Source organism: Gobius niger, assembly GCF_951799975.1.
Source record: "Gobius niger genome assembly, chromosome: 21".
NCBI classification, from domain to species: Eukaryota; Metazoa; Chordata; class Actinopteri; order Gobiiformes; family Gobiidae; genus Gobius; species Gobius niger.
This window is the reverse complement of record NC_136872.1, coordinates 23,179,689-23,207,106: the sequence shown is the minus strand read 5'-3', so window position 1 is coordinate 23,207,106 and position 27,418 is coordinate 23,179,689. Positions and strand designations below refer to the sequence as shown.

The window sequence follows — 27,418 nt, the reverse complement described above, 5'->3', positions numbered from 1 at the left end:
TTTTCTACACCTGACCCTCTACTCACTAAATAGCTACAGTTTAATAATTTATGAAGTTTTCACAAATTCTCAGGATTTATGCTCATTCGTGAAACAATTAGGTTCAACTAATTCCCTAATTTCACAATGAATAATTGCAACAAGCTACAGATTTTGATGGGAAATTTAATTCGATTTTTAAGTTGCATATTTTTGTCGGCTCAGCCTTTTTTTCAACAATAGCAAAACTCGTCCTAAGGTGCGACGCTGCGGGTGAATAGGACAAACAATTTTACTTGTAGAGATCAATTTGAAACGTTTGCTATAGATTACTGACATAAATATGGAGCAGAAATGCACTGCAAGTTTCTGTCATTTTATGTTTTCATTTGTAAATGTTTTTCTAAGTGGAAAAACACATTTTGCCTTGTTTTTTGGGGTTCAAAGCTCAATAAATCAGGCAGGAATTAGAGGTTGAAAAATCCCTGCGACCCTGAAGTTTATTCCTTTTGTTTGCACATGCGCTCTGTGAATATTTCTCCCGTCTTTAGCCGCTGCTGTTTCCCACAAGGGAAATGACCATATTTGGATTACAGCGTCATCTCAGTCACAGCCTTTCCTGCTACACGTGGATACCAAACATGTCAGTATTTATGAATGAATAACAAAAACTGATCCAAAATCCACTCTGATAAAAATATATGCAACTAATATATCAACAAAATAAAACATTTAAACCTGGCTCTATCCATTATTCAGATCTTGTAAAAAATAATTGAAAAAAGATAAAATGCCTTATTTTTATATGAAAACATAAAAAGACAGAAAACTTGCAATACATTTTTGTCTCACATTTACATCAGTAATCTACAGCAAGAGTTTCAAATTGATATCTATAAGTTTAAAAAAAAAAAAATCTATTCACCTGCAGCGTCGCACCGTATGACAACTTTTGCCACTGTTGAAAAAAAGGGCCAAATGGACAAAAATGTGCTGCTTAAAAATGATAAAAAGGCTCGATATTTGCTTTCTTTTGAACTGAACTACTAAAACAAATAACTTCCCATAGTTTTCCAACATTCTGCAGCAGGATAAGTTTGTCGTTTTCCCCAGTTTTCGCCGCTGCTGCCCGTTACTAGTCCGGCAGGTCGATGCAGAGTTTGGGCGGCGGGACGTAGTACTTCCCGGGACTCTGCGTGATGACCACCCCCGTCTTTTTGTGGAACATGGGCGCGATCTTGGGCGCGTTGTCCCGGGACGAGGGCGGCGGCTCGTCGGGCTGCTCCGGGTCCTGGCTGCGCTGCAGGTCGTACGACACGTTACCGTACTCGCGCAGGAACGGCAGCAGCTCCAGCAGGAAGTGGCAGAAGTCCTTCCTGATGCCGAACCACCCTGAGAGGCAGAGAGGAGGGTTACGTTTCTGTTTAGAAAGACTATCTATATGTTTGTTTAAAGTGGACATATCCTGAATGATTTTGACCCCTTTTGTGTATTTAATATTGCTCTGTATAGTGTCTTTTTGCACAGAAGGGTTTGTTGTATGGACTAAACTTTTATATCTCAGAAAATGTTTGTTCGAGGCGTGGGGCAAGAGTTTAAAATGGAGATGGTGCAGCTAAAGGTCAGCCCACACTACACGACGTTTATGCCCGATTTTGCTCTAATTCTCAGTCATTCGTGTCTAGTCGAAGGCAGTCACTTGGAGTCGGGTCGCGTAGTATGGGGAGAAACGTGGGTGATTTTACCATCCCCAATGTGAACACATAGAAAGCAGCGGCCAATGACAGAGGGAAATAAAGACAGAAAAACACTGCAGCGCCTCCTTTTTTCATTTCTCTGTTAAAACAGCAGCACAAACAACTCATTTCATGGCCACAGCCCCACACACTAAATAGCACAACTTTACATCATCAAAAGTTCACGACAACCACCTTTTCAAGCTACATCTCAACCGCGAACAGAGTTTAGCGGCACTTACTAAGTTTGGAGACGAACTGTTCAGCTTCACCTCGCCGCTAACGGCTAGCCTCTCCCCGCTTTCTCCACTCACCTCTCTCCACTGTCTCTTCCGCCTCCTCCATCTCGTCTACTTTTCTTATTAAATACACTGAAAAAACGTCCCGCTTCTTCGTGGCGCCGACTTTTATCTCCATTTGACAGAACTCTAGCCAAGTGTAAGGCTCCGTAGTAGCAGTAGCCTAGCACTGCGGTGTTGTGACATTGTTGACACCGTTGACCAATCAGGACACGCACACGTTTTCCCACGCTCACAAACACAGGCCTGTCTTTGCGGATTTGGGGTCAGTTTTCGAAGCCGGAGGAGAAATTAAGCGGTAGAGAGGACAGACGCGCTGTGTTATAAAACATCAGCTGTTTGTCAGGATCGTGTCGTGTGTTCACTCTTACGATTCTCAGTCGTGTAGCATGGACCCCCCCCATTCTATATAAAATCGTTTAAGACTAGACAAATGTGTAGTGTGTGCTGCCCTAAAGAGTTCTATTGTAGTAACTATAAAACTCTAACAGCTGGACCTATCCACATGAAACAAAAACTGTCACAAAGTCCAGCAATAAAAGGTCTCATAAAGACGTCCAAAAGTCAAGACAATATTCAAAATAATGTGCTCGATGCTGGTCAGATGAAAGAACTGAAGTAGCATCTTTCTGCTCCCATAAGTGCACCTGGAGGAGAATGTAACAGATGTGTAAGTGTGGCAGTATTACTCACAGTGGTTGCCTCCCTTTTGCCCGAAGGTCGTTGCCATCAGCGTGAGCAGCGAGAGCCACAACGGTACGAACACGCAAACGTAACTCAGACTGTTGTGTCCGTCCAGTTTATGAACCAGGAGGATCTGAACACAGAGAAGACAGAGACGAAAGGGTTAAGCTGTTGTAGAGACATGTGCAGGTGACAGGAGACACATGTTACTGACACTGACAAAGGTCTTATGATGTAAAGAAGCCCAAAGATAAACAGAGACATGAGGAAATTTCCAGACATTTTCAACAAACCTGCAACTGAATGTGCTTCTTTTTTTTTTTTTTTTTACTTTTTATGAACACCTGGTGTAATAAAGTCGAGCGATGTCCCTACTTCCAAAGAAATGTAGATTCAATGCCTGCTGGAATCAGATTTAAGTACACTCAAGTCCTTCCTTTTAGCGAAATTCACTCAATGCTCTTTTAATGCAACTTTTTGGGACACATATTAGCATTAAATGTACTGTTCATACCTCGAACGTGAGCAGCGGCACCACGATGGTCATCCAGCTGATCGCCATGGTGATGTGGGTGCGGCGCTGCTCCGCGATGATGTCGATGGAGCGCAGGAACAGCACGGACCAGATGATGTAGTAGAGCACAACCAGGCACAGGAAGGACATGAGGATCCACAGAGGCACGCACACCACCTGCAGACGGAGGAACCAGGTACATTTACTCGAGTACATTTTTTACTTGAGTCGTATTTTTGTTAGAGGGAGGGTATTATGCAAAATTGACTTTTTCAAGCTTTACACCATGTTATTATGTCATTCCCTCATTAAAAACATGCCTGATGTGTTGCCTTGGCACATTCACGTATTTTTGAGTAATCTGTAAAAACTCTGACGGCGGCCATTTTAGGGATAGGTTTGCCTGAGTCCTCCTAGGAACGCCCCCACCTCATGGAGACGTCTCCGAGCTTTCGTCACCAGCCGAGTAACCAACCACTGCTCCTCAGCAGAACCCCCTCCCCACTGATGCCACAGACAGCGTGTGGAGGGGGCGTGTCGGAAAGGGTCAGAGGTTCTTAAAGAGACAGAGGCCTATTTCAAGACATTCACTACAGCCATTTTGAGAGAGCAATTTTATACAAGGCAGTTATTCTAATTTACTGCATTTACAGACCAACAGAAGGTTTGGTCATCATTGTAGTGTGATATAGACTGGTGCTATGTGATTGAAAAAAGCATAATACCCCCTCTTTAAGAACTTATCACTTTTACTCCACTACATTTGAAAGATATAATACGTTCTACTCCACTGCATTACTGTAAAAAGTTAATTTGTTCATGTGTTTCCTTCATTAAAAAAAATTAAAATAATGCACACTCTGAACAGTAGGTGGCGTTGTGCAGATGTACCGTCATGTTGCCCCTAGATAATATCAAAATTGCCCTTTAGAACATATGCAAAATTACAATATTGAGTTTATCTGCAATGTTAAGAAATGGATAGGGAAAAAAATTGGAACAAAGTGGAAAGAAAAGGAGAACAACAACAACAGCAACAGCAAAGGGAAAAAATAGGGGGAACATTTTGAAAAATTGGGGGGAAATAAAGAAAAAGTGTGGGGAGGGGAATGGGGAACAATTAGGGGAAAATTGGGAACAAATTGGGAAAATAAAAATAAAGAAAGTGCCAAGTGTTTCTTCTCCCTTTCTGCAGACTACCGGTATTACTAAAACCAAAACATGCAGATCCCTTGTCTCGTCCTCACCAGCCAGGGCCAGTTGATGATCCGGTCGAGCCTCAGGGCGATGAAGATGAACTGAAGGATGTTCACGGAGCACAGCACCTCCAGCTGCAACACGCACCAGGAAAACATGGTTAGTAATACAAACTCAACAAAGCAACCTGGAAGTGTCCGCTCGCTCACCTCGAGGGAACGGTCGTGCCTGAAGCCCCAGACGCAGGCGGCCACAGAGACCGGGGACACGAAGAACAGCGGCATGAACACGAGCAGCCAGAAGTACGAGCCGCGCGCCACCCGGTCACACACCAGCACCTCGAACATCAGCAGCAGGACGTGCAGCCCCACCGCGATCAGCATGGCCTTAAACTCCACACACGTCTCCCCCTCCGCCCTGAGAGAGAGGGACATGACAGTAAAGCTTTGTTCTAAAAGTATTCCTCGAAATATCCCACAGCAAACATGAAATACGATGAAACACAACTGACTGTGGGTAAATAATATGCATTACGTCCGAACAATTAGGTGAATATTGAGCCCAAAAATGTATTTATCTGTCATGTATTGAATGATAAGTCGATATTGCAGTTATCGTGATTCGTGACAGGCCACAAGAGGGCATTATTGACCTTTTCTGAACAGCTGAAAGTCTGAAACCATCTTGCACAGGCAGTACTTTCAAGTCATGTCAAATCAATACCAGATAAAACATATTCTCTCTATTATATCAATAAGAGAAAAAGAGGAGCTGGACTTCGAGGAGTTTATGATTAGAGGGGCTGTTTGGGGCGAGGAAAGTCATTCAAATCACAGAAAAACCAAGATACTGACTTGGTTGTTCTATGCTTTATTTTCGGTTGTCGTCTGTTTGCCGTTACCTGTACTGGGGGTTGTGCGCCCAGACTCCGGTGCCCACGGACGCCCCGATGATCACCATCAGCTTCCACAGCCAGATGGGCGTGAACACGGCCCAGTAGCTCCACTGGATGAGTCCATCGAGGCGCAGGGCGAGCAGCACGGAGAACAGCAGCAGGCAGCAGTAGATCAGGAACTTACTGTGGACAAGGAGAGGGACAAGTCAGAGCAGCGAGGGCACAAAGAGCTGGAACTAGGATACAATCATAACTTTATTAAAGTCTATATTTCACCCTTTGTAGACCTACTTGGTGGTATTGACTGGCTGCGATTACCCTTCAGAATGCAATCTAGCAACAATTTCACCAAATAAAAGCCCTTTGTATAATATCAATACGTTGACAATATTATCATAAACCTCTTTGCCCAAAAAGAAACCTTTGATGGCCTGGTTTCCTCTTAATGCTTACATTTAATGAATACTCCTGATAATTCCTGTATATTTATGTTACTTTAAAGCTTAAAAACACGATGGATTCAACATTTAACCTATTATTGCCAGTTAAGTGGTCCCAAACTGTCATTCGCCACCGCTGTCAGGCTTTGAAAACACACGGAAGTGTTAAAAACTGAACTTTATTGAAGAGATCGTTGGCCTAGCATTAGCATGTTAGCACGGGTACATTCATTAATTTAATTTTTCTTCCGAATAATTAACCCCACTATCACATCAGCACATTCTAGTCTTTAAAAGGTGATGTTTAGGTTTTCAATATTATTTTAGCGTCTTTACGTTCAAACCAAATAAAAAAAACTACAAGTTGATACAAATCCGGTGGAGTTGCTAGCATGTGGCTAACGTTACCTGGGGTTAAAGTCCTGGAAAAGTCCTCGTAAATTCATGGTGAGTGTTTTATCGGACAGACATTAGTGGAGCAGGGTCAGCCTCTGGTGGAGGTGGATAGCGTTGAATTTGAAGATTTATCCCAAGAAAGCTTTGGGTATTGTTGCCGTTTCATTTCGAAGTCGCTGCTAAAGATGCTAAAATGCTAAAGCGTTTGTTTGGCTCGGAATCAGGAAGTGACGTAATTCCGATGTTCTGATGAATCTTTTTATAAATGTTGTAAATGATCATGTCACGTTATTAATTAAGCTAAAGCTAATGTGAGGTAGTTGTTTTTATCTGTTGGTCTGGACCACGAGTCTGTAATAACGTATTATATTTACATTATTATTACAGTTATTATTATTTACACTCAAAGCGCTTTACAGCAAAGAACCACTCACCCACACACTCACCAGTGTCTGCAGACGCTTGAGGCAAGGTTGTTCATACATATGCACAAAGAAATGGAATGAGCTCCTTCAGAAATTGTGAGCATAACAGATTTCAGAACCTTTACTAAAGAAGTAAAGGACTGGTTTATTGAAAACCAGAGCTGCGAGCATTAGCTCCAAATGATGTTATTAAACTGTAAGTAAAATGTATATCATGATTATGGACTTTTATGATTAGGACACAATATGTAAGGGTAAGAATATTGTTGTGTTGTTTACATGTGATGGTGATGATGGTGATGATGAGGATGAAATGTAGTAAGAGACTGAGTGATCTGTTATGGATGTGATGCTGATGAATGACCCCTGACTGCACTGTATATTTATGACACTTTCCCCCAAGGACTACAGTTAGCTTGTGAAGCTACAGTCTGGAACAGTCATCCTTGCTCTCGAGCATAATGTAATTGTACACTGTCCTGATAAATGACTAAAACAAGGTGAAGTGTTTTGCCCATGGACACAGCAACAGTGGGCACCAGGAAGCAGGATTTGAACCTTCCGATCATGAGACGACCCGCTCTATCATCTGTGCCAATATCTTACTAATAAGTTTACTGACAAGTTTCTGTTTTAGGCCAAGGCCTCCAAACTAAAGGAACCCCCAACTTTCACTCAACCAATGTTTCTACTATTTCTACTGGAGCTTGCATTTGTTTTGCAAATTAAATTAATGTGATGCATTTGCACTTAATATTGAATAGGTTCAGGAACTAATTAAATAAAGTATCAATAAATATGCTCATCACTTTAGGACAACTACTACCTCAATCCTAATGTTGATGAACTCTGTTGTACAGTGTTAAATCATTGCATTTATTTAAAAAAAAAAAAAAGAGAAAAGACAGCAAATGGTCAATGTCAATGTAAACATCTTTTTTTTAATAATAAATTAACACAATAAATAAAAAAAGAGCATCAAAATACAAAATATCACAAGTTTAACCGGCAAACTTTATTGGAGACATTCAAACTAAGTGCAACAGCCATTTTTCTCAGTTGCAAAAACAAAGAAACTACTTTTTTTTTTCACATTTTGTCAATCGCACTCAAAAGTCAACTAACACACAAGTATATCTTCAGTTATAATGAGATAAAAGTCTCATATTTTAGTTATAATCGGCTAACTTGTAAACAAAGTATTCACAGCAAATACTTATAGTGCTACATTAGAACTAAATAGGTCTATTGGTCATGATGAAGAAAATAATTTGTGCATGGAAGGAATAACTGTTCAGTAAATACAGAAAACACTAAATTTTTCAGCACCAATAAATAAATTAGCTTTGTCAACAACCACAACTAGGAACATGTGTTGACAAAAAGTATCCAAGTATCAAACGCAGAAGTAAACATTTCAGAAATACTTTGAGCTTCCATATCAAAAGGTGCATTTGGCAAAGTGATAAATATATTCTTCCTCCAGTAGATTTGGGAAGCTGTAACTCAAAAGGATCCACCAAAACTCCACATGAAGTTTGGAATATTTTAACCAGGAAGTGCAAAACAAATAGTGTCAAACCTTTTCAGATAAATGTTCAGTAGCTTGAGCCGTCTCGTGACCAAAGGTGAACGGACGATCTGACCAGCACAAAACAGAACCAAGCTTAAATATTTTGGCCTTTAAGAAAAGTCTTCTCTAATAGTTCCATCCATTTAGAGTAATATGTATAAAGTAAAAATTGAGGCCTTGAAAAGTGCTACTAAAAACATAATTCCACACAAATCCAGGCATCTTTTGTGCTGTAAAAGCTTAGACAAAGGCAATGGTGTTGGGAAGGCCATCCGCCAAAAAAAAAAAAATCTCATCTTTCGGTGAAGCACTTTGGTCCTCCTGGTGTTGTTGTAAAGTGCTAGAAATACACTTTGATTGAAAGTCAAAAAGTCATTTATAGTATTGTATTACAAACGTGTAATACGACAGATCTGTAACATTCCAGAACATAGAGGATCCAGCCTAAATTTGAACTCTACGACTAACCTCGCTTAAAGAAAATAAATACTAAAAACAGGAAATGTTCGAGGGTAAGGACAGACCCTGGAGGAATGAAGGAGTTGACGCTATGAGGAGGACAAGCTATATTTTTAAGATTCACTTGTTCTGGAAACAAGCATCTTCTCGTCTTCACAATACACCTCCGTCAGGTCTCCCCCTACAGGCTGCACCGACGTCTGGACTGGGCCGTTCGCCTTCTGAATAACAACAGACAACAGGAGATCAGAGATCATGTCATAAAGGTCAAAGTGGACTATATTGTCCCTGCACAGACGTTCATCCCCTGCATTCAACCCCAACTTTACAATATTTCGCAAAATCACTGAGCTCTTCCTTTGGGAACAGTCAAATTCAAAAGCATTTATTGGACTCACCGTTGGTTGGTTTTCTACTTTACTCCAGATATATGAAATAAACGTGAGAATGACCACCCCCAAGATGCTGAATATGATGATCTTTGGAATATGAGCTTAAAAAGAGAAACAAAGAGGAAACGTGAGCAAACACAGAACATATTTTCACACCATGAGACTGTCCGAACACATTCAAGCGCACCCAAGGCATTTGTAATAAAGCTTTGGAGCTCAAATATCAAACAAATCCGGATAGCATGACACTTTTACATCTGTCTATTATTTTCTGGCTCGTGAGCGTCTCCCCCAGCGTATTTGTAGCCCTGTGCTGTATGTGAAGGACCTACATCTTTCATGTGGAGTCGAAGGATCACTGTCCGGGTTTGAGTCCTGCAGTTTGGGATCGAGTTCAGGAGCGCGTGTCGTCGTCGCCGTCGTTAATGCGTCAGAATCATCTGAAAGAGAGAAAAGACAAACTTAAAACCAGTGCTTTTTACCGCCCAAAATTGAATATCATCAACACCAGATTATAGTTTAAGTCTAGTTCATATTAAGTGAAAGAGATGCAGACCGAGCGAGCATCGAATTCGGTTACTCCAGGTGTGTTTTTGCCAAGAGAACATCACAGAAACATGGTAAAGTAACAACATATGAAGAGAGTCCTTCAGCGGAACTCACCGACTCGGAGCGTGACCTGTGTCCACCGGAGGCTCCTCTGGGTGGGCAGGTTGGGGATGAAGCACTTGTACGTGCCGGTGTCTGACAGCGCGACGTTGCGGATGCGCAGGGAGGCGACCCCCGCGGAGAGCTGACCCAGGAAAAGCTGCGTGCGGTTGGTGAACGCCGGGATCTTCATGTCCGGATCGTCGTCGTGGTGGTCGGTGTAGACGTGGACGAAAGGCACCCTCTTCAGGCGGTCGGAGGGGTCCGGCCGCAGCTCGGCGCGGGACCACTCTACTGTGAGGGGGGTGAGGTCCACGGGGGCGTCGCAGCGGCACAGCAGGACCACGTCGCCACCGACATGAGCGGTGACCGGCTCTGGGGCCCCGACCACACGCACCTGACCTGCACAGAGAACAGTGTCAGTCAGCTGGTTCTTTAAGAGAGGCAAGAACTTATTGTGATAAACACCGCCAAAACAAACTCACAAAAATGGAAATCACTCAAGAAACGCATTACAAAAATGGAATTAAAAAAATATTTGTATTCATTTAAGGCAAGGCCTGCACAGCAACAACCTTATACCGTTTACAACAAACTGATGGACACATACCAGCAATACCCAACCTAATACTTGCATGACAGACAACGCTATTTTTGTGCGTTATCAAAATAAAGTCTTTGGAGCATAACCATCAGAACCTTTTTACAATTTTATCTGATCATATTATGAATATATCGTCATTGTAACGCACATTAGTTACATAATAGACATGATACGCAAATTCAGGAAACTCGTTTGAATAAAAATTTGCATGTCAGAGACTGGTTTCCTGTAATTCTCCTGTTTTTTTTTTTGAGTTGGAAGTTACAATTGTATAGTTCATTAGTTACTTGCTTCCTCATAAACATTAAAATAAAGCCGGGGAAATTTGGTAAACAGTTTCCTGCTCGACACGTGTAGAGAGAATTTTAAAAATGGTGGAGAGGAAGACTTCCATAAACAACGTGTAAGATAAACCCCCGATGACTTAAGTCTGGTGACTGTCATTTCCACATGACACATCATCAGCATGACCATGAATCACCCCGTGCTCCTGTCTTGGTTACCTCTGGCCACAGTTATACAAAATTTATTAGCTAACGCAAAAAACAACAGCTAAAACGTCTACATTTCAAAGTTAAAGACCGCTTACGTAAAATAAACACCTTCTACATCTCCCCCCAAAAAATATTCACTACTTCTGACAAAACAAAAGGACTAACCTACAGATAAAACATTTGAAATACAAGTCTAAAAGCGATACATCGTTTTAGCGAGCGTTACCATGGGAACCAACATGTTTATATTCAAAATGATCGACATTTTATCATTATTTCAGGGTCTACCGCAACAAAAATAAGACTAACATCACCAGGAACGATTATACTGAATATGTTCTCTCACCTCTAGGCTTATAAGTGGTATTTTGTGGGAGAAATTTGATTAGAACTGAAGTTTTTTTTACCGAGCGTTAACTGACTAACGCCAACTTACGAAGACAACCCGAAGTTACGCGGAGTAAAAGTGAATAAAAGTCGCTTACCTCGGGCCGAGGGGCTCAGAAACACGGTCAGGATCCAGATGTAGAGAATGAATGGGGAGAGTTGCTCCGACATGTCAGTGACGATCCAAAACAAAGCGGTGTTCAGTGTGTCAGAGGTGGGAGTAGCTTTTATCGAGTAGCCGAGCACCGCCCTTTTTTTTTTTTTTTTTTTTTTAGCCCAGCACGTGGCAGTTTACGCAACTCATGATCGACGTCACTCACTCCTTAGAGAATTTTGGGGTTTGTTTTGTGTTTTTTTTCCAAAATATGTATGGATTTAACCGGGGCTGTCCCAGTTTGAATTCTATTTAGTGATAGTTTGTTCTACTTTTATTCAATTTTAGGATACAGAATTTTGTTATTGACACATATTGTTCACTTATGACACCCCCTTTTTGTATTTTGTCATTTATTTTACTCACAAAATAGTTTTTAACTTCACTTTTGGCCAACAAGGGCGCGTCAGACCGTTATATATACAGTCTATGGCAGGGGTAGGCAAGTTTTCTTAGCGGAGGGCCAATTATTTTCATTGTAAATAGACAGAGGGCCAATTTTAGGCCAAAGTAAAGCACTACACTGGAAAAACTACCATCTTAAATGAGATAAATGACTTAAAATTGCTTGAATAAAGGTTCTTTATGTTGAAGATGTTGAGATACAAATGCTAATGCCAATGGAACAAGCATGAAACCCACTTTTCACTTGAAATTATACAATATAATCTGAGTTAAGAGAATAATAACTTGTTCCATTGGCGATAAGATGTTTTATCTGATCTAAGACCAGACCAAATCTACTCAAAGCTTAGATTGAATCTCTTAATTCAAGTAGATTTCTGTCATTTCTTCCTTAAAATTATTATTTTTTCCAGTGCACAAATGCCAGAGTTGTAGGCGCATTGAGTTGCCTTGTGTACGAAATGCGCGGTATAAATAAAGTTGCCTTGCCTTGCCATGCCTTGTACATAATATGACCTAATTGGGTGTATTGACAGTATTTCTCCCATTTAACCCTAAAAATGACTTTCAACTTTCTGATTTGTGTCATAATGTTTCTCAAAATCACCTTGAGGGCCAGAGGTTCTGTGTTGGAGGGCCGGATTTGGCCCCCGGGCCTGACGTTGCCTACCCCTGGTCTATGGTCAGACCAGCTCCATCTAACTTCAGGTCCTGTACACGTGTAACTATTATATAAACTTCTGCCAGTGACCAGTGACCCCCTCCAATAGTATAGTCAAAGTGTGTTATGTTTTGTTTTGTTTTGGGGGGGGTGATGGAGGGACAGACTGAGGGGGAAAAAAGATGAATAAAGAAACATTTTATAAGCTAATTTGTCCCAAAAGCACACAAAGGGATATGGCTTATGGCTTATAGATCACAGAATATTTTTGACCCAGAACGTTAGGAAACGGATATTGTGCTTTTCATGCAACGACTGGATAATATGTCTCTGAGTTTAAATCTGACTCCAGTTCACGTGGCAACATTGAAAACGTGGAGCAGGGCAGGCCAAAAGACTATAATGGATGTTTGACCTTACTTCACTCATATAGTAGTAGTCTTCTAATTAATGAGATCTGTAATGGGCATTGAAACATTATTATAAAATCACAATGACACAGCAATCAGATTTCTAGAGTGATCCAGAACATTTATCTTAGATTTTTTTTTTTTAATTACAGTGACGAGGCAAATATTCAGCCAAAAGGGCACAAATGAGTAAGCAGGAAACATGACACAACACTTTAACAATATAGGTTAAACAAACTTCAGCATATACCAGAGTGATAGACCAGAGTGAGTATGCCAGACTTTCCTTTGTTTGTTACTAAAAAAATAAATAAATATACAGACATGTCTAAAAACAGAATATTATTTTTGATCAGGTTGCTCGTGGTGGAGTTTGCTTGTTTACCCCATGTCAGCGTTTCCCCCGGTTTGTCTTGGTTGCTTGGTCATTTTGAACACTAATTTTAGAAAGAAAAATAACTTAACTTCATATTACTCACTGCTGTCTCGCTCTCCATCCTCCTCTTTCCCCTTCTTTTCTTTTCGTTTTCAGTTTGCTTACTTATGCTTCTCTCTCTCTCTCTCTCTCTCTCTCTTTCTGAGAAGCAGGTGAGGGAGGGAGGCCAATTTTTACTCTTGGCTCGCTGAGTAATGTAGAAAGTATTCGGAATGACACTTTTGCATTGTTTGGATTTCTGCCCATATGTAATATGTTTATGACTTGCCTGGACTTGTCTGGGCATGAACAAGAGTGCAACATCATGAAATAGGGTTAACGTGAAATCAAATGATGAAACAAGCTCATAGATTTACAGCGAAGGAAGGAGTGGACTCTAGAAGGGTCCAGAATGTCTTTCTTCTTCTTTCAATTTTTGAATGACATGGCAATTCTAATAAACAACTTAAAATGACCATAACACAATTAACTTTTTGTTACATATTCAAAAAGGGGGGAATAGAATCTTAAAACAATTGTGTAATTGTGTAATAAGCATTCTTCATAACAGCACAGACATCAGAGTTTATTAACCAAAAGAGTTCCTTTGAGCAAGAACTTCTTCAGTTCATCTTCCCTGGACTTATTCGTATCCAATGTCTTTTTAAACAAAATTGTCCTCCATTAGTGATGAGATTCACGGATCTTTACGAGAAGGCCGTGTATTTGGGATCCGCTCGTTTCAAAGAGCCGTTCAAAAGACTGGCTCCTTTTAAAGGGATATTTCAGGATTTTTGACATAGGGCCTAATTTCCTATCCAGAGTGTTGCTGATTTCTGGAGATATTTTTTTTGTAATTCATGCAGTTCTATGGTATCAGCTAGCCTGCATTCAAAACAGTGTGACCCGCTCCACAGAGCACCTGAGGCAAATCACATAACACCAGACTAACCATATAAATGTCTGTGTCCATAGAATAATTTTCGGAATATAAGTGACCTTGCATCACATTAATGATCGCATTTTGAGGGACTATTTTCTAGCAGATCACTCCGCCGCTGCATAGCTTATTAAACCACGAAGCTGATGCTGCTCAAATATAAGTTATTTTAAATGCAAAATGGTCAAAATGATTCTATGGACACAGACAGTTATATGGTTAGTCTGGTGTTATAGGTGATTTGCCTCAGGTGCTCTGTGGAGCGGGTCAGACGGTTTTTAATGCAGGCTAGCTTATACCATAGAAATGCACTAGCCTTGCACTAGCCTAGCGCCACAAAACTCTTCAAACATAAGAACTGCATGAATTACAAAAAAAATATCTCCAGAAATCAGCAACACTCTGGATAACTAGGAAATGAGGCCCTGTGTCAAAAATCCTGAAATATCCCTTTAATGTCAAATATCAATAACGCCAGCCAGATAATAACTAACAATATCTAAGAAATGATCGACAACGTTAAAAAATGACAATGGGACTGATATTGACGCTTTGAAAAACGTGTTTGTGAATCAAATCTAAGAAAAAGAGTCTGTGACCGTCTGCATTTTGCTTTGACCTGTCGACTGCTCCACTGTTGGATTGATTCTTGTGTTTATTCGGGGAAGTTCTGGCAAACAAAGGCTTGACTTATTTCACTTTGCGTGTCACGAGTCTATGTGATATATTAGTTTCACATTTTAAACTGAATTACAGATATAAATTAATTTTTTCACAATATTCTCACCTGTTAATGAGGACTGCACTATCAACAAACTCTAATATTACTCAGTGTTTACAATGAATTGCGAGATCATCGTCTCTTTGTTTCCTTTGCCACATCTTTGCCAAATTGCTCCAGGGCAACTATCGCTTTACAAAAAGAGTGTTATTGAGTGTGTGACTGTGGTGGCGCATTCACATGTTTTGGCCACAGGAAACATGAAGCAGGTCGATACTCTGTGCAAAACTTCAGCATCCTGTTCAAAGACTCAGAGGCAGAAACACAAATCACATGAGGCTGAGGAGCAGAGATGGACCTGACCACGCTCTGCACTTTTGTAGGTGAGAAACCAAACTTCAAAATGACATTTAATCCACAACTTTGCCAAATGAGTCACAACATCTCGACACATTATTTCTTGCCTTTTTTTTAAAATCATTTGCAGCGTCTCTGCGAGTGGAGCCAAACCGAGTGCAGTTCTTTCAGTACGAGACGGTGTCGCTGAGCTGTGGAGACCAGACAGAAGATCCTCAGTGGACCATCTTGAGGAACACGTCAAAGCACAAGAACCAGAGGAACTCGATGAACAAGTCCAGATGGATTTTCAATGAGAACATTTACTACAGAGACACAGGAGTTTACTGGTGCCAGTCTGAGGAGGGCGAGAGCGGGGCAGCCGTCAACATCACAGTCACCGGTTTGGAGAAACATCTCATTTTACTAACAATGATTACAATTATGATCAGAGTTGATGTCTTTGTCACTGTAATATCTGTGATTCTTCTGTCAAATTGCAACTGTGTCATGAAATATGCGCTTTGGGAAATATACAGCACCTATAATTACAATTTTAATTCCATCTTTTGCAAAGCTTTAGCACAAACTGTCTATTTTGCTCATGTCAGAACGTTCAGTAACCTTTGTATTTCGATCACAACTAAATGACCTGTTTATTAGTGGTGGGAATCGGCAATTCGATTAATCACGGCAAATTTTTCTCTAATAACTATATTTATATTCAACACTTGGCTGACATCAAACACTTACATTTTAAGTTCATCAAATATTCAGTTTCATAGTTCTGTGGGAAAAGCCCAACAGTTTATAACGGGATCTCGCTCGCCCAAAGCTTTAACATTTCTACACTCACTTCATAATCATATTTCAGATACATTATCTTTGGTGCTGAACATTTTGAACAGAATCTGCAAACTTTGAGGTTCATAAAGTACGTAGGTCATTTTTTGTTAAAATATCAGAATTAGACGAGCCTCTTAAGTCGCTCTCTGTCGCTTTGTTACAGAAAAGTAGCTCATGTGAAAGGTTGGAGACCCCTGGCTTATATGTCTTTAATACAAGTGTAACGTGTGTGCTCAGATACAGGGTATTTGATCAAAACATATAGTATGTGATTAAATCATGATTAATGCACTAATCATCTTTTTCCATTAATCGTGAGTTTACGCTTTAACTTTGACAGGCCAACAATATGGACACTTGGCAGTTTGAAAACGATGTTTGATTATAAAATAAGATTATAAGTCTGGTAAACCCTACATTAATCCCAGATTTTATATTTTTGTTTGCTCAAAGTACAAAACAATCCAACAGTGACTCTAGATTTGTCAGTTTGGCATCTTGTAGATTTACATGTGGGTGGTTATGGTTGATCTTGAGCATCAGGAAGAGATGATTTCTGGAAACACTATGATGACATTGTTTCCAGTCTGCTTTTAAATCCTGTTCCCAAAATATAGTAGGAGCTCTTTAAAGATCCGATGTCCTCACTCTTGCCCAAAACAGTCCATTTACTTCTTGCTTACTGCTCCATTCTATATATAGAGAAAGGGAAAGCAGCTTGTCTATTGGTGATTCAGATAGAAGTGAAAGTCCCTGAGTCAGACTGATTTACATGTATCTGAACGTCTCTTGCTTTAGGGGGTGAGGTGATCTTGGAGAGTCCCGTGCTGCCTGTGACTGAGGGGGAGACAGTGACACTCAGGTGCATCACTAACCCCAATAAACCCGCCTTGGAGGGCACTTTTGGGTTCTTTAAAGACGGTTTGTGGATCGGGAACAGCTCGAGTGGAAACCTGACCCTCTCTAACGTGTCCGAGTTGGACTCTGGGATGTACATGTGCAGATACGCAGAGGAGCGGTCAGCAGAGAGTCGGCTACTGGTCAAAGCAGGTACGATACAGTGTTCTCAAAATCACAATAGAGCTGACAGATGCATGTGATGTCATAGCAAAATAACCTGTAGGCCTGGTGATACTTGGAAAGTCCAAAATTGTGTCTTATCTGCACTTTCACTCAGGATGTTTGGCGCTGTGTCTTGTCTTGTTGTTATTGAGGACAGTGTGTGGTTTCTCTCTCCCTCACAGCGGGACGCCCCCAACAGGACCTTGAAGGCGATAAAACTGACACCATCACCACCTCCTCCATCATCATTGCGTTTCCTGTGACGGCGATCGTGGCCCTCTTCTGCCTCGCTCTGGTCTGTTTGCGGAGGAAACGCAAAGGTTTGTTTGTACTGTAACATTTGACACTTGAAAATAGTGTTGAGCAATTGGGGGAAAATCTATTTGAGTGTGAGTTTCCAAACATAGGTCAGGTCAAATGTTGTTTCCTAAAATAAATGTCACTTTCCATGTATGCATTGTAGACACTTTTTTGACACAATAAGCAGATTAAATATTGCACTGATACACAAAAACAACCTGTCAGGCGCTGCTCGTCCTCTCTTTTTGTGAGTCTAGTGTCTTTTTCCAAATAATTGCTCAGATTCTACGGCAGGCAGTGAGTTATGGACAGTCACTAGCATCATGCTAAATACATGACGTCGGGAGTAAAGACTTCACTGTCCTGTAGATGAGTTCGTCTTGAAGCTTACAACGACATACCAGTATTTTATCAATACTTTTTCCGATACCTATACGAAATTATTTGTCATTTAGAACCATAAAGCTTAACAATAATGAACATAAAATACTATTTCTGCTGAGCTGCAACAATCAAGTAACTTCCTTTAAAACAGCATCAAAACTTGGATCTAAAGATACATGATTTTTTCAGTGCCTGCTTTGGATACTTTTATTTTTCATGTTTTAAACTTTTTCGAATACCATAGCTCTACTTACGACAGACAGTAAATCAAAATTAAAATAGCACTAAAAATTGAATCAATCAATCAATCTTTATTTGTGTAGTACCTCAACAACATTCCTAAAAGGTACACTAAATTAACAACATTAAAACAGGTCACGTGTACATCTGAATGAATGTGTCTTAAGCTGTGATTTAAAGACAGACAGTTCAGTGATCGATGGGAGCACAGGTAGAAGAGCTTCATAAACTAAAAGGCCTGGCAGGATGAGGCCGGCCGGCACCAGGCCATTGACGGCTTTGAAACCAAACCTTGAACTAAAAAGATAATCTTTAGTAAACTCCTCCTTTAATGAACGCGGACGTTTCCACTAACATAATGTTTTTGGCATCACTCAGAAGTATTGTTTATCTGACATAAATGTTAAAGTAATGTCTAACTGCAAATGTCATTTACATGAACAAGGGGTCGGCGCTCATAAGCTTTTGCTTCAGTCGACTCCCTTTGAGCTTCTATAAAACGTATGATTGTGAAATTTTGGAGACAGAGAAATGTTAACTGCTCAAATAAAGACTAAACTAAAACTATAAACTGTAAACTAACTCACAGTCCGTCAAGTTTTCTTCTATTATTTATTGATTTGTGCAAGACACTGCTGATCCCTAATGGGGGAAACAGAACAGCAGCCCCTGGAGAATTCACTCAGAAGTCACATTTCACTCACTCAAGAGCCTGTTCAACTTCTCTCCATAGATCTGTACGGGAAATTTTGACTTCAAAGGCCGTTTTCTCAAGAATTTCATTTAAAAAAAAAAAATTATCTGTCATATGTACAGCTAACTCTAACTGTTTTCAATCTGGATTCAAACACTGTCAAGTTTACGTCAAAAATCACAAAAAATAATAAATGTACAAAAAGTACTAGCCCAAGAACGGAGCCTTGTGGAACACCTTTTTGCGAGGTTGCTAATATAACATTGGTTTGTCTTTAAAGATAACATACTAAGCATTCCTCAGTGTCTGGGTTATTGTTATTCACACAGTGTGGCATTGTAGTTACTCAGATACGTAACACATCCTTTGTTTAAGTTATTTAAGTCTGCTGTGCGTCATGCTTTGAATGCCAGGAGTTCTTTTATGACTTTTCTTATCACTTCTAACACAAAGAAAGGTGTGTGTAATAAGTGAGATAATAAGGACTAAAATAGTTGTATTTATTTTACTTTCTCATTCTTAATCCTCTTGCATGTACGTAATTTGCAGAACATCAAAAGCCTGACGTCAATTACTCCAATGTCACTGTTGTCCACACCCCGGAGCCGAGGAGACTCAAAGGTAAAACTGACATGCGTCTTGTAGGTAAGCTCTACATTCCTCTTCATGTCGCTGTGAAAAGTTTGCTTTTACACCTTTGTCTTTTGTCCCAGATTTTCAAACAGAAGATGAATCAACCTTCTACTCGACTCTGCAGCTCAACTTCATGCAATAAACGAAACTACAGCACGATTCAGAGGAAATAGGCTCAAGGTGTCATTTTCATTTAGATTTGCAACTCAAATCTGGATTTAGTTCACAGTGAACAGTTTTAACACATTTATGAGAGTGTAGAGTTTGATCCTAACATGTACGGACAGTTAGCAAGCGGGTCCAGCGTCCGTTAGCCTGCTCAGAGTACTTTCCTATAGCCGTTAGCATTAGCCATCAAACATAGTAAGTTCTGAACGATCCAGATGTTTCTAGCTGTTGTCAACCATCGACCACATTTAGGTCAAAGCCTCGTTTTTTGTGGGTCAGATACAAATCCAATGTCCCCCTAACATCATTTTATGTGGTTTCTTTAATGATAAAGAAACCACAGAAATTATATAAATGCCATGAAACGGACAAACATAGCTAAAGGCATTTCTATCATTTCTAGCTTTCTGGGTACTAGCAAACATTGTCAGACGAACATTAGCTTAAATCAGTTGCTATACAAAGTGGAGAAACAAAGCCTACGTTCTCTGCCAGATACGTCTAACACAATGAGAGAATGTTTTAACCTCTTAACTCCCGCCTGAACCGAGAGGATCTTTTTCCTCACGTCATCAGATTTTTTTCCCATCATTTTTTTGTTGGGTATTCAACTCATTCTTGTAGCTTTTTCGTCATTTTTTTGTCACATTTTTGTCCTTTTTTTGGTCACTTTTTGGTCAATTTTTTCAAAAATTTCGTCAATTTTTTATCAATTTTTTGTCATTTTTTCGTACATTTTTGTCAATTTCTTGTGACATTTTTGCCACTGTTTCATCAATTTTTCGTCACTTTTTTGTCAATGTTTTCCCACTTTTTTGTCACATTTCCATCATGGTTTTCGTCTCAGTTTTGTTGCTATTTTCACAGCTTTTTTCCAGAAGCTTGGTAAGGCCAAACTGGAGAAAATGTGCTCAGTTCAAGTGGGAGTTAAGGGGTTAATATGAACAATAACTCCAGTATTTCATATTTTTAAAACCCCTTTAGGCGATTATGCTTTCAACCATAACAGAAGATATTGTGAGTGCAGGCTTTGTGGTTTACTAATGGCAATTTGGATCAATGTGTTTTATATTTATTATTGTAATAATTGCGCAGCTGAAACAGATTCGTATCGTATGAATGGATAAAGTGACATCACAGAAAACCACATGTGCAGCATCAGGAAGAACAGGAGGAAGGTCCAGGTAAGGGGAAAGGGAATCTTTTTTGTATTTGTATTTGTTTGTCACATGACACAAGTCACCTCGAGCTCAGTAGTTTCACGTGTCAGAGAATCAACAAACACTTTCTTTTGAGGCTGAAACCAGTTTGAGGTTGGAAAAATAGGGGAACTTGTAGTGAATAGTAAGTTTCAGGGGGGGCCCGTTCAAAGACATGTATCACTTTCTTTCTTAACAGTATCGCTGTTTCCTGTTGTAAATAAATCAGGGAAATATTCAACTTTCCCAACATATTTGTGGCAATTCTTCACTGGGACGAGTTTATCGGCACATTTCACAAGCTGCAGAATCACTTTCACAGAAATGCCATAAAACGAGCCTTTCCCCCATAACCGAGCACATTTTCTCCAGTTTTACCCTAATCTAAAAGCTTCTCCAGAGCTCACAGCCTCTATTGAAAGACCTATAACTCACCCAAGTTTCCTCCTTGTTTTTGTTATCATGTTTTTGTTGTTTTTGTTGTGTTTTTTATCATGTTTTCAGTGCTTTGTTGTTGCATTTTTGCCAAGCTCTTATCACATTTTTGTTGTTTTTTTTCCAAAGTTTTTGTCAAGTTTTCACTGTTTGTTTGTTTTGGCTGCATTAGTTTATTTTGTGTAATGTAACTGTGATCAAGCCACAAAACATGTGATCAAAACATGTCAGAAAAAGCTACAAAATTGTGATGAAAACACAAACAAAAAGGGCGATACCGTAACAATCACAACAAGGACGAAGCTTCGATTCGTTTTGTAGGTCTTAGCTTTCAAATGAGGCGTTACACTGTAATGCTCAACTGGAGAAAATGCACTCAGTTCAGGCGGGGGTGAAGAGGGAAAAATGTGCACAACTGCGTTTTGGAGCATAATTTTTGTATTTTTGATGAACTCATGCGGTAAAAAATAATTGAGAGCTCAATGTTTAGAAGGAAATTAATTTACATTTAATGCCAGTTTGAAGCCAATTTAAAGCCGGCATTCTGGCACAATTTACTTATTTGTTTTTATTTGTTTAAAGGGACTTAATTTTTTTAAGATTTTAGGGATATCCCTCTGAAGTAGTATCTGTGATCTCATTTACAATCCCGCCGTTTTCCTATTGGCCATGCCAGGGATCTTTATCTACTCACACCCATGGAACCATTTTTATTATCGTTGGTGACAATAACTAAGGCGTGCTGGTTACTAAAAATAGAAGCAGCATAACCGTCACAAGGCAACCTCTCTTTCTGACACACAGCCTGCTGACAGTCTAAGCATTACATCATTATTATCAAAGTGGGTCAAAATCTCAGTAAACACACAATTAAATTAAAAAAGGTTAAGTTTAATATAACATCTGTTTAACATACAACCAGAAAAAAAGATTGTATAACTTAGTTTGCACATTTTTCAGTTTTCGTCAAATTAGAACGGTGCAGATTCAAAAATGAGTACACCCACCCTTTGTATACTTCTTCTCACTTCACGACAAAGCCGATACGTGTGGAAGAAACCAACAATATGTTTTAAAGACTTTATTGTTCATCAGCTCAGCACAATAAAGGCTTTTAGAGATTTATGATGTGGAAGGATGAGTGCCTTGGTTTTTTGTTTTTCTTTTGAGTCTTATTGACCTTATTGACTTCCCGAGTGTATTTTCTCCTACATCTTTAAGTACTTTATTGCCTCCATGATTTTTAATGACAGCTCCAAGTCTTCTAGGCATGGAATAAACAAGTTGGCGACCATCTATCTTTCTCACATCTATCTTTCTCCATTCTTCAACAATGACCTCTGAGAGTGATGCTCAGTTTGTCTCTGAATCCCTCACAGATGTTCTGATTAGGAGACAGGCTTGGCCAGTGAATGACTTTCACCCTGTTGAGAAACGTGTTGGAAAAGTGCATGATGACCAAGGGCACGGGTGTGATTGTGGCATCTTGTTTTTTGTATAAAGCAGTACACTTGTGAATTCATGATGCATTCATTTGAATCAAACCGGATCTAAACAAGTAAAACACTAAACAGGTCAAAAACAGGAACTACCTCATCGTAGAGATAAAATAGTGGAGGAAAAGTTAAAAGTATCCATCATAAAATGTACTTAAGCAAGGTATAAGTATCCATAATATGTAGTTTTTACTTTGTTACTTTCCACTATTGTGTTTCACTGTAGGCACCATGCACTTTTTTAAGTCCTCACCTCAGACAGTTTTAAAGCCATCAGTTCCAAAAACATGAATCTTGATCTCATCACACCAAAGAGTCCCAGTGATCTTCATCTTTGTCAGCAGAACTGACTCTGGCAAACTCATGGCAGACTTGAAAGGAAATCCTCCTTCACGATGGTTCTTAAAGGGGGACCCGGGGCCCTCTTGTGGGCCTCAGTGGCACTGCAGGGGGGCGTCTGCATATGACCAATCATAATAAACAATTTTTTGTTTGTTTGACTATTTACAACTTTCACTTCCTAATTGAATGGGTACAGGATGTGACATAAGGGAAGGTAAACATTCCATAACTGTCATTTGGTACATTAGGGTCATGTCATAAGATAAGATAAGATAAGATAAGATAAGATAAACCTTTATTGATCTCACAAAGGAGAAATTCACTTGTTTACAGTCGGCGTTCAAGAAGAAGAGTTAATAAAGTGCAGCTGATACAGAGATTATGTCATGTCATGTGTCCTTTGCCTCCCCAAAACTAGTCTCTTCATTCTTCTGCTTCATGTTTGTGGAACGCCCTGCTGAACACCTGAAGGCACCATCAGTAGTACTTTTGATTTTGATCTCTGTTGTTCTCTGCACTGCCCTGGTGGTAAATGGTCTCAACTTATATCACGCTTATACCTGCATAGGTCCAAAGCGCCTTGCAGCAGGGAGTGTCTTGCCCAAGGACACAACAGCAGTGTGCATCTTCAGGAGCTGGGATTAAAACCCCCGACCTTCCCATCATGAGACGACCCGCTCTACCACTGTTGGTGCAGTAGTAGTACTGTAATTATTTATTGTTCAATAATTAGATAAATTGTTCTTTATATTGATGTTGTGGAGGCTGCTGATGTATTCATGGGTTTCTGATTCTCCGTTAAGACACGTGGTGCAACTTCTGCTTCTTCCTTTCGACTCGAGCTGCGAAGTCAAAGAAAGCCTGTTACAATGTCTGGTACACCTTTCTGAAAGTAAAACATTGAGATAATACATATTATATTCCTTAGTTACTAATATGGTGGTATTTTCTCGGTTCTCGTGTATAAATCATTAAAAATATATCCCAGTAAAAGTAAGTCTGACCTCGGGCCCATTTGCAGAGGCCGATGCAGAGGATGGCGGTGTAGAGGAGGAACAGGAAGGAGAAGACCAGGATTCTGTAGAGACAGATTTTCATTGGCTGAAGACGAGGTGACGTAGAGGGTCGCTCTGTGGATCACAGCGTCGGATTTTAACACACAGGGATGTTACAAATACAATGTGAATGTTAATGTTGTATGATATTGTTTCAAACTGTGTCACTGAATTTCACATGTTTTTAGTCCCTTCAACAATTTTAAATGTAGTTTTAGTCTAAAAATTATGACTTTGACTAGAATTATGGGTAACATATTTAGTGAATGAAATGAACACTGTTGGTCATTTGAGGACTAGTTTTAACTATGAGCAGCTCTTGTACATAAGAAAACCTCCTGGAGACACAATTCTCAGCAGAGGACATCACATTACCTATGGCAGTGTTTCTCAACTGGTGGGTCGTGACCCAAAAGTGGGTCATGGAAACCCTTTTAAATGTAAACAAACCAGCGTGTGGTTATGTTCACAAAGCGCTGTCAGTCCAGATACTGCATGATTTTACCAAAGATCTGCTTCCACTGCTCAGACTAAAATGAACTCATTGAAGAGCAAACAGAAAACCTTTCTCTGGGAATTTTACAGTTTGTCGTGTCACAGAGCTTCAGTCTGAGTGATGTTAGCATCCTACTGCGGTTAGCATTTAGCTCAACACAGAAAAACACTATGAACGCTTTCAGGAAAAACTGCAGCTACAGCTCAGCTCTGACCTCTGTCTCATGTTGCATCTAAGACTTGATGTTTGGAGAGTGGTTCTCTTGGAGACGTTTCATCTGTAGCTCAGCAGCTGTAGCTAATGTTCACAAAGTTCTTCAAGTGCTGTCACTGGTGCTCCAGGCAGTTTATAAGGATCAAAGTTTTAAGTTTTCTTTAAACTCTGCTCATCCACTTAAGGTGCTATTTTTAGACTTCAGTCAGTGGAGTTTGATATTTTTATTTATTTATTTGACTTAGTGATAGTGATTTTTCCCCACCATACCTGCTTTGACCACCAGCAGCCGGCTCTCTGCTGACCGCTCCTCTGCGTATCTGCACATGTACATCCCAGAGTCTTCCACAGACATGTTAGAGAGGGTCAGGTTTCCACTCGAGCTGTTCCTGATCCACAAACCGTCTTTAAAGAACCCAAAAGTGCCCTCCAAGGTGGGTTCATTTGGGTTAGTGATGCACCTGAGTGTCACTGTCTCCTCCTCAGTCACAGGCAGCACGGGACTCTCCAAGATCACCTCACCGCCTAAAAACAGACGTGTTCAGATACACTTGGGTGAGTTATTCCTTCTTATTACTAACTTACCGGTGACTGTGATGTGGACGGCCGCCCCGCACTCGCCCTCCTCAGACTGGCACCAGTAAACTCCTGCGTCTCTGTAGTAGATGTTCCCATTGAAAATCCAGCTGGACTTGTTCATCGAGTTCCTCTGGTTCTTGTGCTTTGACGTGTTCCTCAAGATGGTCCATTGAGGATCTTCTGTCTGGTTTCCACAGCTCAGCGACACCGTCTCGTACTGAAAGAACTGCACTCGGTTTGGCTCCACTCGCAGAGACGCTGCAAAGAGACAGAGGATTAGGCACAAAACTGATAATGTACTGTTTAAATGATGTAGTTCAGGCGAGAGACATCCCTTTGTCACTTATTTGGCAAAGTTGATCCAATCATCAGTTCTTGTCTCTGTTTTAAGACATATTGTAATGTTATTCCATCCAGGTTTATCCCTGGTTTAGACCTGTGCACCAAAACATCCAAATATGAAGAAATGAATTGTAGTATTGACACCTTCAGCTGGAGGCTTGTAACTTTGAAGGCCATTCTCTCAAACTGCATTAACCTCAACATCAATTAGAACTTTATTGTCATACTATTGTAATTGTGTCAAACCCATCAGGTGTTAGATCAGGCCTGGGCTGCTGCGACTCTGCACGACGGTCTGTGGGCCGACCTGACCAGCATGTTTTTTGGAGGAACACGAGGAGAACATGCAAACTCCGAGAGCTCCAGATGATCAGGTCTCACAGGTTGACGTCCCTCATGACGGAACATAGTGAAAAAAATGGACTCCCAATAAAGCAACGGCTGATAAGACTGGGGTCCTTCCCATCTCCACATTTGTGTGACTTATCTTCGAGTCTTGCCCGGATACCTCCTCATTTGTCCCTCATTTGTTTCCTGTAGCACCTCATGTGATGCCTCCACATGTGCTGCAGGTGTGGGAGTCTCAAATGCAGCTCAAAGACCTTTAGACAAAAAGGCCCACATTGGGTTTTACACTTTTCAAGGGGCCAGAAATATATTTGGTAGTTTTCAAGATTAACTATGATTTCCTAAACTACACAGAAAACAGTGAGAGCAGTGTGGGTGCTGACCCAAACTGTTGGTCAGGCTTAAATGCTCAGCGGTTTAACTGAAAAAGGTAAAGTAAGTACCTACAAACACAACAAGTTCTCCTTTGGTCTATTGTTGTTTCTATTTTTGGATCTAATCTCTCCTGGACGCGCTTCTGTCAGTCTGCCTCAGGGCAGCTACATACATAGTTCACTATCACCGGCTGTAGAAAAATTCCCACCCTTATGTGAAGCGCATGTGTCATGTGAAAAGTGGTTTACGTAAATAAGGTTTTATTTAATTATAGGATTTGTATATATTGAGCGCAAAGCTGACTTGTCGAGCTTTCAAACTCCCCCAAAAAGTCAAAAATGTGACCGACCTTTGAAGATAATGTGTCAGAATAACCCCTTATATATTTTGGATTTTGTCTTCAGTGAAACTTGCCATTTGTGTGCTCATCTCCATCTTAGTAAATTTCATTTTCTTACCTACGAATGTGCAGAGCGTTGCCAGGTCCATCTCTGTTCTTAAGGCAGGTTTGATCAGCTTCGAACAGGAAGCTGAGGTTTTCATGATCTGCCTTTTGTTTCCTGTTGGCTTGAAGTTCAAGCTGTTTTGGCCACATTCACTCAGACAATGTTGTAACATACGAGAAAGTTTTTTGCAAAATTGTTCATTGTAATTAATTAATTCTAAAACTGAAATGAAGGCTGTGAGTAATGTGTAAAAGATTTAAGTGACTTGTATGTGGGCTTGGTAAATGGTAGTTGTCCTCCTCAGTCACACACTTGGCACTCCCAGTCAACTTTATTGGTTTCACTTGTCATGGGTAATCAATAGATGACTGATCTATTGTGGATTGATTAGATCCAAAAATAGAAACAACAATTGACCAAAGGAAACTCTCACTGACTTTAAACCGGTTTTCCTGCGTCACATATGACTCACGGAGGTTTCCCCAGTGTTATTTATTGTTCCTCCTTCACAACGCCTGCGCAGTTGCCAAATATCATGTTATCTCTGTCGTAAAACCAGGTCAAGCACAGCTCATGCAACTGAACTTTGCACAATTCCTAT

The 27,418-nt window shown here is 40.2% G+C and overlaps 4 protein-coding genes across 4 annotated transcripts; 1 reads left to right on the top strand and 3 right to left on the bottom strand.

Annotated features, from left to right (window-relative positions):
- Positions 1–1,098: 1,098 nt before the first annotated feature.
- Positions 1,099–6,349, bottom strand: tmem185 (transmembrane protein 185). The gene is made up of 7 exons (XM_079579714.1): positions 6,153–6,349; positions 5,311–5,487; positions 4,619–4,826; positions 4,460–4,543; positions 3,213–3,389; positions 2,708–2,831; positions 1,099–1,371 (listed from the first exon to the last, which is right to left on the bottom strand). The coding sequence occupies exons 1-7, from the start codon at positions 6,188–6,190 to the stop codon at positions 1,115–1,117; spliced, it is 1,065 nt and encodes a 354-aa protein (XP_079435840.1). The 5' UTR covers positions 6,191–6,349; the 3' UTR covers positions 1,099–1,114.
- A 2,361-nt stretch (positions 6,350–8,710) lies between these two features.
- On the bottom strand, positions 8,711–11,306 carry LOC306981037 (uncharacterized protein; the record flags this gene model as incomplete). Its single annotated transcript, XM_079580583.1, has 5 exons — positions 11,221–11,306; positions 9,653–10,039; positions 9,322–9,429; positions 8,996–9,090; positions 8,711–8,818 (listed from the first exon to the last, which is right to left on the bottom strand). Exons 1-5 carry the CDS (start codon positions 11,291–11,293, stop codon positions 8,711–8,713), a joined length of 771 nt encoding a protein of 256 aa, XP_079436709.1. The 5' UTR covers positions 11,294–11,306.
- Positions 11,307–15,135: 3,829 nt separating this feature from the next.
- LOC306981036 (low affinity immunoglobulin gamma Fc region receptor II-b-like) lies at positions 15,136–19,465 on the top strand (the record flags this gene model as incomplete). Its single annotated transcript, XM_079580582.1, has 6 exons — positions 15,136–15,211; positions 15,316–15,567; positions 16,809–17,060; positions 17,255–17,392; positions 19,240–19,311; positions 19,404–19,465. The coding sequence occupies exons 1-6, from the start codon at positions 15,181–15,183 to the stop codon at positions 19,463–19,465; spliced, it is 807 nt and encodes a 268-aa protein (XP_079436708.1). The 5' UTR covers positions 15,136–15,180.
- Positions 19,466–24,968: 5,503 nt separating this feature from the next.
- Positions 24,969–26,877, bottom strand: LOC306980647 (low affinity immunoglobulin gamma Fc region receptor II-b-like; the record flags this gene model as incomplete). Its single annotated transcript, XM_079580075.1, has 3 exons — positions 26,830–26,877; positions 25,313–25,564; positions 24,969–25,252 (listed from the first exon to the last, which is right to left on the bottom strand). The coding sequence occupies exons 1-3, from the start codon at positions 26,858–26,860 to the stop codon at positions 24,969–24,971; spliced, it is 567 nt and encodes a 188-aa protein (XP_079436201.1). The 5' UTR covers positions 26,861–26,877.
- Between the last annotated feature and the right edge of the window lie 541 nt (positions 26,878–27,418).

Bases quoted from the DNA above. Each gene is read 5' to 3' on its own strand.
- tmem185 (XM_079579714.1), bottom strand. From the start codon at position 6,190: ATGAATTTACGAGGACTTTTCCAGGACTTTAACCCCAG. The intron at 4,827-5,310 runs GTAACGGCAAAC...CCTCTCTCTCAG, and splicing joins GCGCACAACCCCCAGTACAG to GGCGGAGGGGGAGACGTGTG. The intron at 1,372-2,707 runs GTGAGTAATACT...TCTGCCTCTCAG, and splicing joins GCAAAAGGGAGGCAACCACT to GGTGGTTCGGCATCAGGAAG.